General features: G+C 63.5%; 1 protein-coding gene across 1 annotated transcript in view; it reads right to left on the bottom strand.

Moving 5' to 3' along the window:
- Positions 1-20,725, bottom strand: part of LOC140402972 (GON-4-like protein) — a 126,616-nt gene that overhangs the window by 41,223 nt on the left and 64,668 nt on the right. The window contains exons 10-12 of the mRNA XM_072490623.1: positions 17,717-17,903; positions 11,923-12,694; positions 2,893-2,995 (exon numbers count right to left, since the gene is read on the bottom strand). Coding sequence (XP_072346724.1) covers positions 2,893-2,995; positions 11,923-12,694; positions 17,717-17,903 — 1,062 coding nt within the window. The remainder of the gene's footprint in view (positions 1-2,892; positions 2,996-11,922; positions 12,695-17,716; positions 17,904-20,725) is intronic.

The following is a 20,725-nucleotide window of genomic DNA, read 5'->3' as shown; positions in this document are numbered from 1 at the left end:
TAACACCCTGTACACACACAGCACTGACACCGCTCCACAGGATAACACCCTGTACACACACAGCACTGACACCGCTCCACAGGATAACACCCTGTACACACACAGCACCGAGACACTGCTCCACAGGATAACACCCTGTACACACACAGCACTGAGACACCGCTCCACAGGATAACACCGTGTACACGCACAGCACTGAGACACCGCTCCACAGGATAACACCCTGTACACACACAGCACCGAGACACCGCTCCACAGGATAACACCCTGTACACACACAGGATAACACCCTGTACACACACAGCACCGAGACACCGCTCCACAGGATAACACCCTGTACACGCACAGCACTGAGACACCGCCCCACAGGATAACACCCTGTACACACACAGCACCGAGACACCGCCCCACAGGATAACACCCTGTACACACACAGCACCGAGACACCGCCCCACAGGATAACACCCTGTACACACACAGCACTGAGACACCGCTCCACAGGATAACACCCTGTGCAAACACAGCACGGAGACACCGCCCCACGGGATAACACCCTGTACACACACAGCACCGAGACACCGCTCCACAGGATAACACCCTGTACACACACAGCACCGAGACACCGCTCCACAGGATGACACCCTGTACACACACAGCACTGAGACACCGCTCCACAGGATAACACCCTGTACACACACAGCACCGAGACACCGCCCCACAGGATAACACCCTGTACACACACAGCACTGAGACACCGCTCCACAGGATAACACCCTGTACACACACAGCACTGAGACACCGCTCCACAGGATAACACCCTGTACACACACAGCACCGAGACACCGCTCCACAGGATAACACCCTGTACACGCACAGCACCGAGACACAGCTCCACAGGATAACACCCTGTACACACACAGCACTGAGACACCGCCCCACAGGATAACACCCTGTACACGCACAGCACTGAGACACCGCCCCACAGGATAACACCCTGTACACACACAGCACCGAGACACCGCCCCACAGGATAACACCCTGTACACACACAGCACCGAGACACCGCCCCACAGGATAACACTCTGTACACACACAGCACTGAGACACCGCTCCACAGGATAACACCCTGTACACACACAGCACCGAGACACCGCCCCACAGGATAACACCCTGTACACACACAGCACCGAGACACCGCCCCACAGGATAACACCCTGTACACGCACAGCACCGAGACACCGCTCCACAGGATAACACCCTGTACACACACAGCACCGAGACACCGCTCCACAGGATAACACCCTGTACACACAGCACTGAGACACCGCCCCACAGGATAACACCCTGTACACGCACAGCACTGAGACACCGCTGCACAGGATAACACCCTGTACACACACAGCACTGAGACACCGCCCCACAGGATAACACCCTGTACACACACAGCACTGAGACACCGCTCCACAGGATAACACCCTGTACACACACAGCACTGAGACACCGCCCCACAGGATAACACCCTGTACACACACAGCACCGAGACACCGCCCCACAGGATAACACCCTGTACACACACAGCACAGAGACACCGCCCCACAGGATAACACCCTGTACACGCACAGCACTGAGACACCGCTCCACAGGATAACACCCTGTACACGCACAGCACCGAGACACCGCTCCACAGGATAACACCCTGTACACGCACAGCACTGAGACACCGCTCCACAGGATAACACCCTGTACACGCACAGCACCGAGACACCGCTCCACAGGATAACACCCTGTACACGCACAGCACCGAGACACCGCTCCACAGGATAACACCCTGTACACACACAGCACTGAGACACCGCCCCACAGGATAACACCCTGTACACGCACAGCACTGAGACACCGCTCCACAGGATAACACCCTGTACACACACAGCACTGAGACACCGCTCCACAGGATAACACCCTGTACACGCACAGCACCGAGACACCGCTCCACAGGATAACACCCTGTACACGCACAGCACTGAGACACCACTCCACAGGATATCACCCTGTGTACACACACAGCACCGAGACACCGCTCCACAGGATAACACCCTGTGTACACACACAGCACCGAGACACCGCTCCACAGGATAACACCCTGTACACACACAGCACTGAGACACCGCTCCACAGGATAACACCCTGTACACACACAGCACCGAGACACCGCTCCACAGGATAACACCCTGTACACACACAGCACCGAGACACCGCTCCGCAGGATAACACCCTGTACACACACAGGATAACACCCTGTACACACACAGCACTGAGACACCGCTCCACAGGATAGCAGACCCGGAACCACTCATTCGGAAGCGAAACCCATTCCACCCAGCGCCCCCGTGCATTCCCCCTCTTGCGGACTCCACACGGATGCTGAATCTGCAGCCAGTGGCTGTGAGCAGGCCGACCGGTGTTCATTCCGACAGCCTCTCCCTACCGTACAAAACATCCCGGGTTGGTTCACTGAATCAATTATGAAGATGATCACAGCGGGGGAGAGTGAGGGGCGAGGAGCCAGCTCTCAGCTTAGCCAAGTGGGGTGAGAATTGCCGAGCTGTGGGCCCCGGTGGCTGAATCACGGACACGGATCGTGGAGCACTGGAACCTGGGGTGCGAGGGTGAATGTGGGCGTGTGCCAATTCTCTCCAGCCCATTTACTGCCAGCGAGGAGGAAGGATTCTCCATTCTGATCTCCAGCAGGGCCTGATGTGCGCTGGAGCGCTGTTCCCAGCGACGTTACGGGAGGAGGGGTGTGGCACACAGACAGGTTGGCACCCTGGACCCGCCAAGCTTCCTTTTACCAGTTGTACACATTCGGACTCATTGAGGACGAGCATCACTCACCTCCTGCAGGGATTTGCCGCCGAGACGTTGCACCACTCGGCGGAAGGTTTCTTCGTTGGCCCCACTCTCCCGACAGGCTGTGAGAATCGCTCGGTCTGCCTCCCTGTACAACGTCAAACAGTTACTGACACACAGGCTTCTACCCACTGGGACACCGGTACAGCACGGGGTTAGATACAGAGTAAACTCCCTCTACACTGCCCCATCAAACACTCCCAGGACAGGTACAGCACGGGGTTGATACAGAGTAAAGCTCCCTCTACACTGTCCCCATCAAACACTCCCAGGACAGGTACAGCACGGGGTTAGATACAGAGTAAAGCTCCCTCTACACTGTCCCCATCAAACACTCCCAGGACAGGTACAGCACGGGGTTAGATACAGAGTAAAGCTCCCTCGACACTGTCCCCATCAAACACTCCCAGGACAGGTACAGCACGGGGTTGATACAGAGTAAAGCTCCCTCTACACTGTCCCCATCAAACACTCCCAGGACAGGTACAGCACGGGGTTAGATACAGAGTAAAGCTCCCTCAACCCTGTCTCCATCAAACACTCCCAGGACAGGTACAGCACGGGGTTAGATACAGAGTAAAGCTCCCTCTACACTGTCCCCATCAAACACTCCCAGGACAGGTACAGCACGGGGTTAGATACAGAGTAAACTCCCTCTGCACTGTCCCCATCAAACACTCCCAAGACAGGTACAGCACGGTGATAGATACAGAGTAAAGCTCCCTCTACACTGTCCCCGTCAAACACTCCCAGGACAGGTACAGCACGGGGTTAGATACAGAGTAAAGCTCCCTCTACACTGTCCCCATCAAACACTCCCAGGACAGGTACAGCACAGGGTTAGATACAGAGTAAAGCTCCCTCTACACTGTCCCCATCAAACACTCCCAGGACAGGTACAGCACGGGGTTAGATACAGAATAAAATTCCCTATGTCCCCATAAAACACTCCCAGGACAGGTACAGCACGGGGTTAGATACAGAGTAAAGCTCCCTCCACACTGTCCCCATCAAACACTCCCAGGACAGGTACAGCACGGGGTTAGATACAGAATAAAATTCCCTATGTCCCCATAAAACACTCCCAGGACAGGTACAGCACGGGGTTAGATACAGAGTAAAGCTCCCTCTACACTGTCCCCATCAAACACTCCCAGGACAGGTACAGCACGGGGTTAGATACAGAGTAAAGCTCCCTCTACACTGCCCCATCAAACACTCCCAGGACAGGTACAGCACGGGGTTAGATACAGAGTAAAGCTCCCTCTACACTGTCCCCATCAAACACTCCCAGGACAGGTACAGCACGGGGTTAGATACAGAGTAAACTCCCTCTGCACTGTCCCCGTCAAACACTCCCAGGACAGGTACAGCACGGGGTTAGATACAGAATAAAATTCCCTATGTCCCCATAAAACACTCCCAGGACAGGTACAGCACGGGGTTAGATACAGAGTAAAGCTCCCTCTACACTGTCCCCATCAAACACTCCCAGGACAGGTACAGCACGGGGTTAGATACAGAGTAAAGCTCCCTCTACACTGTCCCCATCAAACACACCCAGGACAGGTACAGCACGGGGTTAGATACAGAGTAAACTCCCTCTACACTGTCCCCATCAAACACTCCCAGGACAGGTACAGCACAGGGTTAGATACAGAGTAAAGCTCCTTCTACACGGTCCCCATCAAACACTCCCAGGACAGGTACAGCACGGGGTTAGATACAGAGTAAAGCTCCCTCCACACTGTCCCCATCAAACACTCCCAGGACAGGTACAGCACGGGGTTAGATACAGAGTAAAGCTCCCTCTACACTGTCCCCATCAAACACTCCCAGGACAGGTACAGCACGGGGTTAGATACAGAGTAAAGCTCCCTCTACACTATCCCCATCAAACACTCCCAGGACAGGGACAGCACGGGGTTAGATACAGAGTAAAGCTCCCTCTACACTGTCCTCATCAAACACTCCCAGGACAGGTGCAGCACGGGGTTAGATACAGAGTAAAGCTCCCTCTACACTGTCCCCATCAAACACTCCCAGGACAGGTACAGCACGGGGGTTAGATACAGAGTAAAGCTCCCTCTACACTGTCCCCATCAAACACTCCCAGGACAGGTACAGCACGGGGTTAGATATAGAGTAAAGCTCCCTCTACACTGTCCCCATCAAACACTCCCAGGACAGGTACAGCACGGGGTTAGATACAGAGTAAAGCTCCCTCTACACTGTCCACATCAAACACTCCCAGGACAGATACAGCACGGGGGTTAGATACAGAGTAAAGCTCCCTCTACACTGCTCCCATCAAACTCTCCCAGGACAGGTGCAGCACAGGGTTAGATACAGAGTAAAGCTCCCTCTACACTGTCCCCATCAAACACTCCCAGGACAGGTACAGCACGGGGTTAGATACAGAGTAAAGCTCCCTCTACACTGTCCCCATCAAACACTCCCAGGACAGGTACAGCACGGGGTTAGATACAGAGTAAAGCTCCCTCTACACTGTCCCCATCAAACACTCCCAGGACAGGTACAGCACGGGGTTAGATACAGAGTAATGCTCCCTCTACACTGCTCCCATCAAACTCTCCCAGGACAGGTACAGCACGGGGTTAGATACAGAGTAAAGCTCCCTCTACACTGTCCCCATCAAACACTCCCAGGACAGGTACAGCACGGGGTTAGATACAGAGTAAAGCTCCCTCTACACTGCTCCCATCAAACACTCCCAGGACAGGTACAGCACGGGGTTAGATACAGAGTAAAGCTCCCTCTACACTGTCCACATCAAACACTCCCAGGACAGATACAGCACGGGGGTTAGATACAGAGTAAAGCTCCCTCTACACTGCTCCCATCAAACTCTCCCAGGACAGGTGCAGCACAGGGTTAGATACAGAGTAAAGCTCCCTCTACACTGCTCCCATCAAACTCTCCCAGGACAGGTACAGCACGGGGGTTAGATACAGAGTAAAGCTCCCTCTACACTGCTCCCATCAAACTCTCCCAGGACAGGTACAGCACGGGGTTAGATACAGAGTAAAGCTCCCTCTACACTGTCCCCATCAAACACTCCCAGGACAGGAACAGCACGGGGTTAGATACAGAGTAAAGCTCCCTCGACACTGTCCCCATCAAACACTCCCAGGACAGGTACAGCACGGGGTTAGATACAGAGTAAAGCTCCCTCGACACTGTCCCCATCAAACAGTCCCAGGACAGGAACAGCACGGGGTTAGATACAGAGTGAAGCTCCCTCTACACTGTCCCCATCAAACACTCCCAGGACAGGTACAGCACGGGGTTAGATACAGAGTAAAGCTCCCTCGACACTGTCCCCATCAAACACTCCCAGGACAGGTACAGCACGGGGTTAGATACAGAGTAAAGCTCCCTCTACACTGTCCCCATCAAACACTCCCAGGACAGGAACAGCACGGGGTTAGATACAGAGTAAAGCTCCCTCGACACTGTCCCCATCAAACACTCCCAGGACAGGTACAGCACGGGGTTAGATACAGAGTAAAGCTCCCTCGACACTGTCCCCATCAAACAGTCCCAGGACAGGAACAGCACGGGGTTAGATACAGAGTGAAGCTCCCTCTACACTGTCCCCATCAAACACTCCCAGGACAGGTACAGCACGGGGTTAGATACAGAGTAAAGCTCCCTCGACACTGTCCCCATCAAACACTCCCAGGACAGGAACAGCACGGGGTTAGATACAGAGTGAAGCTCCCTCTACACTGTCCCCATCAAACACTCCCAGGACAGGTACAGCACGGGGTTAGATACAGAGTAAAGCTCCCTCTACACTGTCCCCATCAAACACTCCCAGGACAGGTGCAGCACGGGGTTAGATACAGAGTAAAGCTCCCTCTACACTGTCCCCATCAAACACACCCAGGACAGGTACAGCACGGGGTTAGATACAGAGTAAACCTCCCTCTACACTGTCCCCATCAAACACTCCCAGGACAGGGACAGCACGGGGTTAGATACAGAGTAAAGCTCCCTCTACACTGTCCCCATCAATCACTGCCAGGACAGGTACAGCACGGGGTTAGATACAGAGTAAAGCTCCCTCTACACTGTCCCCATCAAACACTCCCAGGACAGGAACAGCACGGGGTTAGATACAGAGTAAAGCTCCCTCGACACTGTCCCCATCAAACACTCCCAGGACAGGTACAGCACGGGGTTAGATACAGAGTAAAGCTCCCTCGACACTGTCCCCATCAAACACTCCCAGGACAGGTACAGCACGGGGTTAGATACAGAGTAAAGCTCCCTCGACACTGTCCCCATCAAACACTCCCAGGACAGGTACAGCACGGGGTTAGATACAGAGTAAAGCTCCCTCTACACTGTCCCCATCAAACACTCCCAGGACAGGTACAGCACGGGGTTAGATACAGAGTAAAGCTCCCTCGACACTGTCCCCATCAAACACTCCCGGGACAGGGACAGCACAGGGTTAGATACAGAGTAAATCTCCCTCTACACTGTCCCCATCAAACACTCCCAGGACAGGTACAGCACGGGGTTAGATACAGAGTAAAGCTCCCTCTACACTGTCCCCATCAAACACTCCCAGGACAGGTACAGCACGGGGTTAGATACAGAGTAAAGCTCCCTCTACACTGTCCCCATCAAACACTCCCAGGACAGGTACAGCACGGGGTTAGATACAGAGTAAAGCTCCCTTGACATTGTCCCCATCAAACACTCCCAGGACAGGTACAGCACGGGGTTAGATACAGAGTAAAGCTCCCTCGACACTGTCCCCATCAAACAATCCCAGGGACAGGTACAGCACGGGGTTAGATACAGAGTAAAGATCCCTCGACACTGTCCCCATCAAACACTCCCAGGACAGGTGCAGCACGGGGTTAGATACAGAGTAAAGCTCCCTCTACACTGTCCCCATCAAACACTGTCAGGACAGGTACAGCACGGGGTTAGATACAGAGTAAAGCTCCCTCTACACTGTCCCCATCAAACACTCCCAGGACAGGTACAGCACGGGGTTAGATACAGAGTAAAGCTCCCTCGACACTGTCCCCATCAAACACTCCCGGGACAGGGACAGCACAGGGTTAGATACAGAGTAAAGCTCCCTCTACACTGTCCCCATCAAACACTCCCAGGACAGGTACAGCACGGGGTTAGATACAGAGTAAAGCTCCCTCTACACTGTCCCCATCAAACACTCCCAGGACAGGTACAGCACGGGGTTAGATACAGAGTAAAGCTCCCTCTACACTGTCCCCATCAAACACTCCCGGGGGGGGGGGGGGGGGGGGGGGGGGGGGGAGGAAAGAAAGAGGGGGGGGGGGAGGGAAGAAGGAGGGGGGGGAGGGAAGAAGGAGGGGGGGGGGAGGGAAGAAGGAGGGGGGGGGGAGGGAAAGAAGGAGGGGGGGGGAGGGAAGAAGGAGGGGGGGGGGAGGGAAGAAGGAGGGGGGGGGGAGGGAAGAAGGAGGGGGGGGGAGGGAAGAAGGAGGGGGGGGGGAGGGAAGAAGGAGGGGGGGGGGAGGGAAGAAGGAGGGGGGGGGGAGGGAAGAAGGAGGGGGGGGGGAGGGAAGAAGGAGGGGGGGGGGAGGGAAGAAGGAGGGGGGGGGGAGGGAAGAAGGAGGGGGGGGGAGGGAAGAAGGAGGGGGGGGAAGGAAAGGAGGGGGGGGAAGGAAAGGGGGGGGAAGGAAAGGGGGGGGGAAGGAAAGGGGGGGGGGAAGGAAAGGGGGGGGGGAAGGAAAGGGGGGGGGAAGGAAGGGGGGGGGGAAGGAAAGGGGGGGAGGGGAAAGGGGGGAGGGGGGGAGGGGAAAGGGGGGAGGGGGGGAGGGGAAAGGGGGGAGGGGGGAGGGGAAAGGGGGGAGGGGGGGAGGGGAAAGGGGGGAGGGGGGAGGGGAAAGGGGGGAGGGGGGAGGGGAAAGGGGGGAGGGGGGGAGGGGAAAGGGGGGAGGGGGGGAGGGGAAAGGGGGGAGGGGGGGAGGGGAAAGGGGGGAGGGGGGGAGGGGAAAGGGGGGAGGGGGGGAGGGGAAAGGGGGGAGGGGGGGAGGGGAAAGGGGGGAGGGGGGGAGGGGAAAGGGGGGAGGGGGAGGGGAAAGGGGGGAGGGGGGGAGGGGAAAGGGGGGAGGGGGGGAGGGGAAAGGGGGGAGGGGGGGAGGGGAAAGGGGGGAAGGGGGGAGTGGGGGGGAGGCAGGGGGAGTGGGGGGAGGCAGGGGGAGTGGGGGGGAGGGGGAGGAGGGCGGGGGAGGGGGGGAGGAGGGCGGGGGAGGGGGGGAGGAGGGCGGGGGAGGGGGGGAGGAGGGCGGGGGAGGGGGGGAGGAGGGCGGGGGAGGGGGGGGGGAGGGCGGGGGAGGGGGGGAGGGCGGGGGAGGGGGGGAGGAGGGCGGGGAGGGGGGGAGGAGAGCGGGGGAGGGGGGGAGGAGGGCGGGGGAGGGGGGAGGAGGGCGGGGGAGGGGGGGAGGAGGGCGGGGGAGGGAGGGCGGGGGAGGGAGGGCGGGGGAGGGAGGGGGGGGGGAGGGAGGGGGGGGGAGGGAGGGGGGGGAGGGAGGGGGGGGGGAGGGAGGGGGGGAGGAGGGCGGGGGAGGGAGGGGGGGAGGAGGGAGGGGGGGGGAGGGAGGGGGGGGGAGGAGGGAGGGGGGGGGAGGAGGGAGGGGGGGAGGAGGGAGGGGGGAGGAGGGCGGGGGGAGGGGGGGAGGAGGGCGGGGGAGGGGGGGAGGAGGGCGGGGGAGGGGGGGAGGAGGGCGGGGGAGGGGGGGAGGAGGGCGGGGGAGGGGGGGAGGAGGGCGGGGGAGGGGGAGAGGAGAGCGGGGGAGGGGGGGAGGAGGGCGGGGGAGGGGGGGAGGAGGGCGGGGGAGGGGGGAGGAGGGCGGGGAGGGGGGAGGAGGGCGGGGGAGGGGGGGAGGAGGGCGGGGGAGGGAGGGCGGGGGAGGGAGGGGGGGGGGAGGGAGGGGGGGAGGAGGGCGGGGAGGGAGGGGGGAGGGAGGGGGGAGGAGGGCGGGGAGGGAGGGGGGGAGGAGGGGGGGAGGGAGGGGGGGAGGAGGGAGGGGGGGGGAGGGAGGGGGGGGGAGGGAGGGGGGGAGGAGGGAGGGGGGGGAGGGAGGAGGGGGGAGGAGGGCGGGGGGAGGAGGCGGGGGAGGAGGGCGGGGGAGGGGGGAGGAGGGCGGGAGGGAGGGGGGGGCGGGGAGGGAGGGGGAGGAGGGCGGGGGAGGGAGGGGGGGAGGAGGGCGGGGGAGGGAGGGGGAGGAGGGCGGGGGAGGGAGGGGGGAGGAGGGCGGGGGAGGGAGGGGGAGGAGGGCGGGGGAGGGAGGGGGGAGGAGGGCGGGGGAGGGAGGGGGGGAGGAGGGCGGGGGAGGGAGGGGGGGAGGAGGGCGGGGGAGGGAGGGGGGGAGGAGGGGGGGAGGGGGGGGGGAGGGAGGGAGGGGGAGGAGGGCGGGGGAGGGAGGGGGGAGGAGGAGGGCGGGGGAGGGCGGGGGAGGGGAGGAGGGCGGGGGAGGGAGGGGGAGGGAGGGGGGGAGGGAGGGGGGGAGGAGGGCGGGGGAGGGAGGGGGGGAGGAGGGCGGGGGAGGGGAGGGGGGGAGGGAGGGCGGGGGAGGGAGGGGGAGGGAGGGGGGGAGGAGGGCGGGGGAGGGAGGGGGGAGGAGGGGGGGAGGGAGGGGGGGAGGAGGGAGGGGGGAGGAGGGCGGGGGAGGGAGGGGGGGAGGAGGGCGGGGGAGGGAGGGGGGGAGGAGGGAGGGGGGGAGGGAGGGGGGGAGGAGGGCGGGGGAGGAGGGGGGGAGGAGGGAGGGGGGAGGAGGGCGGGGGAGGGAGGGGGGGAGGAGGGAGGGGGGGGAGGGCGGGGAGGGAGGGGGGGAGGAGGGCGGGGGAGGGAGGGGGGGAGGAGGGCGGGGGAGGGAGGGGGGGGAGGAGGGCGGGGGAGGGAGGGGGGGAGGAGGGCGGGGGAGGGAGGGGGGAGGAGGGCGGGGGAGGGAGGGGGGGAGGAGGGCGGGGGAGGGAGGGGGGGAGGAGGGCGGGGAGGGAGGGGGGGAGGAGGGCGGGGGAGGGAGGGGGGGAGGGGGGGAGGGAGGGGGGGGCGGGGAGGGAGGGGGGGAGGAGGGCGGGGGAGGGAGGGGGGAGGAGGGCGGGGGAGGGAGGGGGGAGGAGGGCGGGGGGAGGGAGGGGGGGAGAGGAGGGCGGGGGAGGGAGGGGGGGAGGAGGGCGGGGGAGGGAGGGGGGGAGGGAGGGGGGGGGGAGGGAGGGGGGGGGGAGGGAGGGGGGGGGGGGGAGGGAGGGGGGGGGGGAGGGAGGGGGGGGGGGAGGGAGGGGGGGAGGAGGGAGGGGGGGAGGAGGGCGGGGGAGGGAGGGGGGGGGAGGGAGGGGGGGAGGAGGGCGGGGGAGGGAGGGGGGGAGGAGGGCGGGGGAGGGAGGGGGGGAGGAGGGCGGGGGAGGGAGGGGGGGAGGAGGGCGGGGGAGGGAGGGGGGGAGGAGGGCGGGGGAGGGAGGGGGGGAGGAGGGCGGGGGAGGGAGGGGGGGAGGAGGGCGGGGGAGGGGGGGAGGAGGGCGGGGGAGGGGGAGGAGGGCGGGGGAGGGGGAGGAGGGCGGGGGAGGGGAGGGGGAGGAGGGCGGGGGAGGGAGGGGGGGAGGAGGGCGGGGGAGGGAGGGGGGGAGGAGGGCGGGAGGAGCGCGGGCGGGGGAGGGAGGGGGGGAGGAGGGCGGGGGAGGGAGGGAGGGAGGGGGGGGAGGGGAGGGAGGGGGGGGAGGGGAGGGAGGGGAGGGAGGGGGGGAGGGGGGGAGGGGAGGGAGGGGGGGAGGGGAGGGAGGGGGGGAGGGGAGGGAGGGGGGGAGGGGAGGGAGGGGGGGAGGGAAGGGAGGGGGGGAGGGGGGAGGGGGGAGGGGGGAGGGGGGAGGGGGGAGGGGGGAGGGGGGAGGGGGAGGGGGGAGAGGGGGAGGGGGAGGGGGAGGGGGGAGGAGGGTGGAGGGGGGAGGGAGAGGGGGGGAGGGAGAGGATGCTGGGCGGAACGCTCCTACCTTGTCCACAGCACCACGCGCTCCCCTGTCGAGCTGAGCCGACTGTTCTTGGCGCAGACGGCCGCCTGGGCCTGCCTGTACTGCTCGTCCTCCTCGCCTGTGCAGCCGCCTGTGCTGTCGGTCTGGTGGAGCGGGTCCTCGGAGCAGGAGCCCAGAGGAGGAGCTTGTGTGGCGGAGAGGGTCACCCTCTCCCGGGCAGCTCCGGCCCAGGCCTCCCACAGCTGCGGTGATGGTATGGCCGCAGCCTGGCCTCTCGGAGGTTCGCTGCCCTGGCCGCTGGCGTCTGCCGATGGTCTGTGGCCCAGCGTCAGCTGCAGGTCGATGGGCGAGAGATCGGACAGTTTCTGGCAGCTCAGAAAGCGGACCTGCGCCCCCGCCGTGGCGAACTTGACCGAGGCGTGGCCAGTCACGTTTCGGGATAGCTCCTTGGGGCTGGGTGCGGTCAGCGCGTCCGTGGTGCGCTCCTCGCCCCGGACTCCGGTCTCTGGGTGGCCGGCGCAGCCCCCTTTCCCCCTGTGTGGCCCCTCGCAGCAGCCGGGGGAGGGGGGCAGGGGGTGCACCTCCTCCAGCCCCTGGGTCTCGCTGCTTTCCCCCTCGCTCGCCGGGCTCCAAGTCTCGTCAGCCGACCCCGCGGGTGACACTGCTCCCTCGTTACCCCTCGGGGAGGCTTTGACTTCACTCCTGTGGCCCTCCTCCGCACAACACGTGTCTGCTGGGGGCTGCAGACCCCTCCACGGATGGGGGTCCCTGCAGCCTCTCGGAATGTTCCTCCCTGTACAGGGGAGACCGGCTGGTTAGAGACATTCCCACCAAGCTGCACACAGTCCCTCTCTCCTGAAACTGCCCAATCCCGCTGCCAACCCACCCATTCTTCGCCAATAAACCCAGCGCGTTTTAATGAACTATTTAACTATGGGGGCATCGCAAACAACCCAGACCGCTTCCCCGTGTGTGACCACCATTGGGGAGCGGGGGGGGGGGGCGGTGCAGGGGCTTTTCCCAGGTCTTCACTGGTCCCCAGAACGGATGATCTGCTTATTTACAACATTATCCTCGGTGGGATCGTTCTGTGCCGTGTCCCGCCACTTCAATAATGCATTTGATTGGCTCTGGGATGCCCGGAAGGGAGTCACAGTTTCAGCCTCTGTCCACTCGTAGGCCTCACGGTCGGAGTCAATGGACTAACTCCCCCCTCCCAGACCAGTGGCAACCCCTGAGCTGTTGGCCGGCTGGCATTATGGTCGGTGCCACAAGCCAAGGGGGTGCCACCCACAGCAATTGTGTTCAGTACCAGGTCCCCCCACCACCCTTCCTTCACTGCAAACGCTCACAATTCCACTCTCTCACACCCTCGCGCGCACTCACACTCTCGCTCACACTCTCCCGCGCGCGCTCACTCACACTCTCCCGCGTGCGCTCACTCTCGCGCGCTCGCTCACTCTCGCGTGCACACTCACTCTCGCGCTCGCTCACACGCGCGCGCGCTCACACACACTCGCGCGCTCACTCACTCTCGCGCGCGCGCTCACTCACACTCGCGCGCGCTCACTCACACTCTCACGCGCGCACACACACTCGCGCGCGCTCACACACACTCGCGCGCTCACTCACTCGCGCGCGCACTCACACACACTCTCGCGCGCGCGCGCTCACTCACACTCTCGCGCTGCGCGCGCGCGCTCACTCACTCTCGCGCGCGCGCGCTCACACACACTCTCGCGCGCGCTCACTCTCTCGCGCATTCACTCGCGCGCGCACTCACACGCGCGCGCACACTCACGCGCTCACTCACACTCGCGCGCGCACACTCGCGCGCGCGCACACACACTCGCGCGCTCACTCACTCGCGCGCGCACTCACACTCTCGCGCGCGCACTCACACTCGCGCGCGCTCACACACTCTCGCGCGCGCTCACTCACTCTCCGCGCGCGCGCACACACACACACTCGCGCGCGCACTCACACTCTCGCGCGCGCAGTCACACTCTCGCGCGCGCACTCACACTCTCGCGCGCACTCACACTCTCGCGCGCGCACTCACACTCTCGCGCGCGCACTCACACTCTCGCGCGCGCACTCACACTCTCGCGCGCGCACTCACACTCCGCGCGCGCACTCACACTCCGCGCGCGCACTCTCACTCTCCGCGCGCGCATTCACACTCAGCGCGCGCGCTCTCACTCCGCGCGCGCACTCACACTCTCGCGCGCGCACTCACACTCTCGCGCGCACTCACACTCTCACGCGCGCGCACTCACACTCTCGCGCGCGCACTCACACTCTCGCGCGCGCACTCTCACTCTCGCGCGCGCACTCACTCTCCGCACTCTCACTCCACGCGCGCACTCACACTCTCGCGCGCGCACTCTCACTCTCCGCGCGCGCATTCACACTCAGCGCGCGCGCTCTCACTCCGCGCGCGCACTCACACTCTCGCGCGCGCTCACACACTCTCGCGCGCGCTCACTCACTCTCCGCGCGCGCGCGCACACACACACACACTCGCGCGCGCGCTCACATTCTCGCACGCGCGCTCACACTCTCGCGCGCGCGCACTTTCACTCTCGCGCGCGCGCACTTTCACTCTCGCGCGCGCACTCACACTCCGTGCGCGCGCTCACACACTCGCGCGCGCTCACACACACTCACGCGCGCTCACTCACTCTCGCGCGCGCGCTCACTCACTCTCCGCGCGCGCGGCGCGCGCGCGCAAACACACTCGCGCGCGCTCACGCACACTCGCGCGCGCACTCACACGCCGCGCGCGCACTCTCACTCTCGCGCGCGCACTCACACTCTCGCGCGCGCACTCACACTCTCGCGCGCGCACTCACACTCTCGCGCGCGCACTCACACTCTCGCGCGCACACTCACACTCTCGCGCGCACACTCACTCTCACTCACACTCTCGCGCTCACACACTCTCGCGCGCGCGCTCTCACACACTCTCGCGCGCGCTCACTCACTCTCCGCGCACGCACACACACTCGCGCGCGCTCACACACACTCGCGCGCGCTCACACACACTCGCGCGCGCGCGCACTCACTCACTCACGCGCGCACGCTCACACTCTCGCGCGCGCGCGCTCACACTCTCGCGCGCGCGCTTTCACTCTCGCGCGCGCACTCACTCTCCGCGCGCGCACTCACACTCCGCGCGCGCACTCTCACTCCGCGCGCACTCTCACTCTCGCGCGCGCACTCTCACTCTCGCGCGCGCACTCACTCTCCGTGCGCGCGCTCACACACACTCGCGCGCGCTCACACAAACTCGCGCGCGCTCACACACACTCGTGCGCGCGCTCACTCACTCTCGCGCGCGCTCACGCACACTCGCGCACACACTCGCGCGCGCTCACGCACACTCGCGCGCTCACGCACACTCGCGCACTCACTCGCGCGCGCACTCACACGCCGCGCACGCACTCACACTCTCGCGCGCGCGCTCACACTCTCGCGCGCGCGCTCACACTCTCGCGCGCGCGCTCACACTCTCGCGCGCGCACTCACACTCTCGCGCGCGCACTCACACTCTCGCGCGCGCACTCACACTCTCGCGCGCGCACTCACACTCTCGCGCGCGCACTCACACTCTCGCGCGCGCACTCACACTCTCGCGCGCGCACTCACACTCTCGCGCGCGCACTCACACTCTCGCGCGCGCACTCACACTCTCACGCGCGCACTCACTCTCGCGCGCGCACTCACTCACACTCTCACACTCTCGCGCGCTCACTCACTCACTCACACTCTCGCGCGCGCACTCACACTCTCGCGCGCGCACTCACACTCTCGCGCGCGTACTCACACTCTCGCGCGCGTACTCACACTCTCGCGCACGCACTCACTCTCGCGCGCTCACTCACACTCTCGAGCGCGCACTCACTCTCGCGCGCGCACTCACACTCTCGCGCGCGCACTCACACTCTCGCGCGCGCACTCACACTCTCGCGCGCGCACTCACACTCTCGCGCGCGCACTCACACTCTCGCGCGCGCACTCACACTCTCGCGCGCGCACTCACACTCTCGCGCGCGCACTCACACTCTCGCGCGCGCACTCACACTCTCGCGCGCGCACTCACACTCTCGCGCGCGCACTCACACTCTCGCGCGCGCACTCTCACTCTCGCGCGCGCACTCACACTCTCGCGCGCGCACTCACACTCTCGCGCGCGCACTCACACTCTCGCGCGCGCACTCACACTCTCGCGCGCGCACTCACACTCTCGCGCGCGCACTCACACTCTCGCGCGCGCACTCACACTCTCGCGCGCGCACTCACACTCTCGCGCGCGCACTCACACTCTCGCGCGCGCACTCACACTCTCGCGCGCGCACTCACACTCTCGCGCGCGCACTCACACTCTCGCGCGCGCACTCACACTCTCGCGCGCGCACTCACACTCTCGCGCGCGCACTCACACTCTCGCGCGCGCACTCACACTCTCGCGCGCGCACTCACTCTCGCGCGCGCACTCACACTCTCGCGCGCGCACTCACACTCTCGCGCGCGCACTCACACTCTCGCGCGCGCACTCACACTCTCGCGCGCGCACTCACACTCTCGCGCGCGCACTCACACTCTCGCGCGCGCACTCACACTCTCGCGCGCGCACTCACACTCTCGCGCGCGCACTCACACGCGCGCACTCACACGCGCGCACTCACACTCTCGCGCGCGCACTCACACTCTCGCGCGCGCACTCACACTCTCGCGCGCGCACTCACACTCTCGCGCGCGCACTCACTCACACTCTCGCGCGCTCACTCACTCACTCACACTCTCGCGCGCTCACTCACTCACACTCTCGCGCGCGCACTCACACTCTCGCGCGCGCACTCACACTCTCGCGCGCGCACTCACACTCTCGCGCGCGCACTCACACTCTCGCGCGCGCACTCACACTCTCGCGCGCGCACTCACACTCTCGCGCGCGCACTCACACTCGCGCGCGCACTCACACTCTCGCGCGCGCACTCACTCCCGCGCGCGCTCACTCACTCACACTCTCGCGCGCGCACTCACTCACACTCTCGCGCGCGCACTCACTCACACTCTCGCGCGCGCGCACTCACTCACACTCTCGCGCGCGCACTCACTCACACTCTCGCGCGCGCACTCACTCACACTCTCGCGCGCGCACTCACTCTCGCGCGCGCACTCACTCTCGCGCGCGCACTCACTCTCGCGCGCGCACTCACTCACACTCTCGCGCGCGCACTCACTCACACTCTCGCGCGCTCACTCACTCACACTCTCGCGCGCGCACTCACTCTCGCGCGCGCACTCACTCTCGCGCGCGCGCACTCACTCTCGCGTGCGCGCACTCACTCTCGCGCGCGCACTCACTCTCGCGCGCGCACTCACTCTCGCGCGCGCACTCACTCTCGCGCGCGCACTCACTCTCGCGCGCGCACTCACTCTCGCGCGCGCACTCACTCTCGCGCGCGCACTCACTCTCGCGCGCGCACTCACTCTCGCGCGCGCACTCACTCTCGCGCGCGCACTCACTCTCGCGCGCGCACTCACTCTCGCGCGCTCACTCACTCACTCTCCGCGCGCGCACTCACTCTCGCTCACTCACTCACTCACTCTCGCGCGCTCACTCACTCACACTCTCGCGCGCTCACTCACTCACACTCTCCGCGCGCGCACTCACTCTCGCGCGCGCACTCACTCACACTCTCGCGTGCGCACTCACTCACACTCTCGCGCGCGCACTCACACTCTCGCGCGCTCACTCACTCTCGCGCGCGCACTCACTCACACTCTCGCGCGCGCACTCACACACCTGAAGCACGAGCCACGTGAGATTTGCCATCTTTGCTGTTTAAACCCAGAGGGCGAGGTTCCTCTGGGTAATCGTCCATCAATTCAAATCCTTTCCCTGGATCCTTCGTCCCAGCCTGTGGGCTCCACACATCCTGCGCACCCGAGCTGACGGAATCTTTACCCTTCGACATCTTCAGGTCCAAGCTCTGGAAAACAAAGCAAAGATCAAGAACCGCCCAACATAACGAGAGAGAGAGTGTCACAGAGTCAGTCTACCCCAGGGAGAGTGTGTCACAGAGTCAGTCTACCCCAGGGAGAGTGTGTCACAGAGTCAGTCTACCCCAGGGAGAGTGTGTCACAGAGTCAGTCTACCCCAGGGAGAGTGTGTCACAGAGTCAGTCTACCCCAGGGCGAGGGTGTCACAGAGTCAGTCTACCCCAGGGAGAGTGTGTCACAGAGACAGTCTACCCCAGGGAGAGTGTGTCACAGAGTCAGTCTACCTCAGGGAGTGTGTGTCACAGAGACAGTCTACCCCAGGGAGAGTGTGTCACAGAGTCAGTCTACCCCAGGGAGAGTGTGTCACAGAGACAGTCTACCCCAGGGTAGTGTGTCACAGAGACAGTCTACCCCAGGGAGAGTGTGTCACAGAGTCAGTCTACCCAAGGGAGAGTGTGTCACAGTCAGTCTATCCCAGGGTAGTGTGTCAGGGAGTCAGTCTACCCCAGGGAGTGCGTGTCAGGGAGTCAGTGTCCCCCAGGGGGAGTGTGTCAGAGAGTCAGTCTACCCCAGGGAGAGTGTGTCACAGAGTCAGTCTACCCCAGGGAGAGTGCGTCACAGAGTCAGTCTACCCCAGGGAGAGTGCGTCACAGAGTCAGTCTACCCCAGAGAGAGTGTGTCACAGAGACAGTCTACCCCAGGGAGAGTGTGTCACAGAGTCACTCTACCCCAGGGAGAGTGTGTCACAGTCAGTCTACCCCAGGGTAGTGTGTCAGGGAGTCAGTCTACCCCAGGGAGAGTGTGTCAGAGAGTCAGTGTCCCCCAGGGGGAGTGTGTCAGAGAGGCAGTCTACCCCAGGGAGTGTGTGTCACAGAGTCAGTCTACCCCAGGGAGAGTGTGTCACAGAGTCAGTCTACCCCAGGGAGAGTGTGTCAGAGAGTCAGTGTCCCCCAGGGGGAGTGTGTCACAGAGTCAGTCTACCCCAGGGAGAGTGTGTCACAGAGTCAGTCTACCCCAGGGCGAGTGTGTCACAGTCAGTCTACCCCAGGGAGTGTGTGTCACAGAGTCAGTCTACCCCAGGGAGAGTGTGTCACAGAGTCAGTCTACCCCAGGGAGAGTGTGTCACAGAGTCAGTCTACCCCAGGGAGTGTGTGTCACAGAGTCAGTCTACCCCAGGGAGAGTGTGTCACAGAGTCAGTCTACCCCAGGGAGTGTGTGTCACAGAGACAGTCTACCCCAGGGAGAGTGTGTCACAGAGTCAGTCTACCCCATGGTAGTGTGTCACAGAGTCAGTGTCCCCCAGGGGGAGTGTGTCACAGAGTCAGTCTACCCCAGGGAGAGTGTGTCACAGAGTCAGTGTCCCCCAGGGGGAGTGTGTCACAGAGTCAGTCTACCCCAGGGAGAGTGTGTCACAGAGTCAGTCTGCCCCAGGGAGTGTGTGTCACAGAGTCAGTCTACCCCAGGGAGAGTGTGTCACAGAGTAGGTGTCCCCCAGGGAGAGTGTGTCACAGAGACAGTCTACCCCAGGGAGAGTGTGTCACAGAGTCAGTCTACCCCAGGGAGAGTGTGTCACAGAGACAGTCTACCCCAGGGTGTGTGTGTCACAGAGTCAGTCTACCCCAGGGAGAGTGTGTCACAGTCAGTCTACCCCAGGGTAGTGTGTCAGGGGGTCAGTCTACCCCAGGGAGAGTGTGTCACAGAGTCAGTCTACCCCAGGGAGAGTGTGTCACAGAGTCAGTGTCCCCCAGGGAGAGTGTGTCACAGAGTCAGTGTCCCCCAGGGAGAGTGTGTCAGGGAGTCAGTGTCCCCCAGGGGGAGTGTGTCACAGAAACAGTCTACCCCAGGGAGAGTGTGTCAGGGAGTCAGTCTACCCCAGGGAGAGTGTGTCAGAGAGTCAGTGTCCCCCAGGGAGAGTGTGTCACAGAGTCAGTCTACCCCAGGGAGAGTGTGTCACAGAGTCAGTCTACCCCAGGGAGAGTGTGTCAGAGTCAGTCTACCCCAGGGAGAGTGTGTCAGAGTCAGTCTACCCCAGGGAGAGTGCGTCACAGAGTCAGTCTACCCCAGAGTCCCCCAGGGAGAGTGTGTCAGAGAGTCAGTCTACCTCAGGGAGAGTGTGTCAGAGAGTCAGTCTACCCCAGGCAGAGTGTGTCAGAGAGTCAGTGTCCCCAGGCAGATTGTGTCAGAGTCAGTCTACCCCAGGGAGAGTGTGTCACAGAGTCAGTCTACCCAAGGGAGAGTGTGTCACAGTCAGTCTACCCCAGGGTAGTGTGTCAGGGAGTCAGTCTACCCCAGGGAGTGCGTGTCAGGGAGTCAGTGTCCCCCAGGGGGAGTGTGTCAGAGAGTCAGTCTACCCCAGGGAGAGTGTGTCACAGAGTCAGTCTACCCCAGGGAGAGTGCGTCACAGAGTCAGTCTACCCCAGGGAGAGTGCGTCACAGAGTCAGTCTACCCCAGGGAGAGTGTGTCACAGAGACAGTCTACCCCAGGGAGAGTGTGTCACAGAGTCACTCTACCCCAGGGAGAGTGTGTCACAGTCAGCCTACCCCAGGGAGAGTGTGTCAGAGAGTCAGTGTCCCCCAGGGGGAGTGTGTCAGAGAGGCAGTCTACCCCAGGGAGTGTGTGTCACAGAGTCAGTCTACCCCAGGGAGAGTGTGTCACAGAGTCAGTCTACCCCAGGGAGAGTGTGTCAGAGAGTCAGTGTCCCCCAGGGGGAGTGTGTCACAGAGTCAGTCTACCCCAGGGAGAGTGTGTCACAGAGTCAGTCTACCCCAGGGCGAGTGTGTCACAGTCAGTCTACCCCAGGGAGTGTGTGTC

The sequence above is a fragment of the Scyliorhinus torazame genome, chromosome 26 (genome assembly GCF_047496885.1).
Source record: "Scyliorhinus torazame isolate Kashiwa2021f chromosome 26, sScyTor2.1, whole genome shotgun sequence".
Lineage (NCBI taxonomy): Eukaryota > Metazoa > Chordata > Chondrichthyes > Carcharhiniformes > Scyliorhinidae > Scyliorhinus > Scyliorhinus torazame.
The sequence above is the reverse complement of the archived record's forward strand: the minus strand, read 5'-3'. Positions and strand labels throughout refer to the sequence as shown.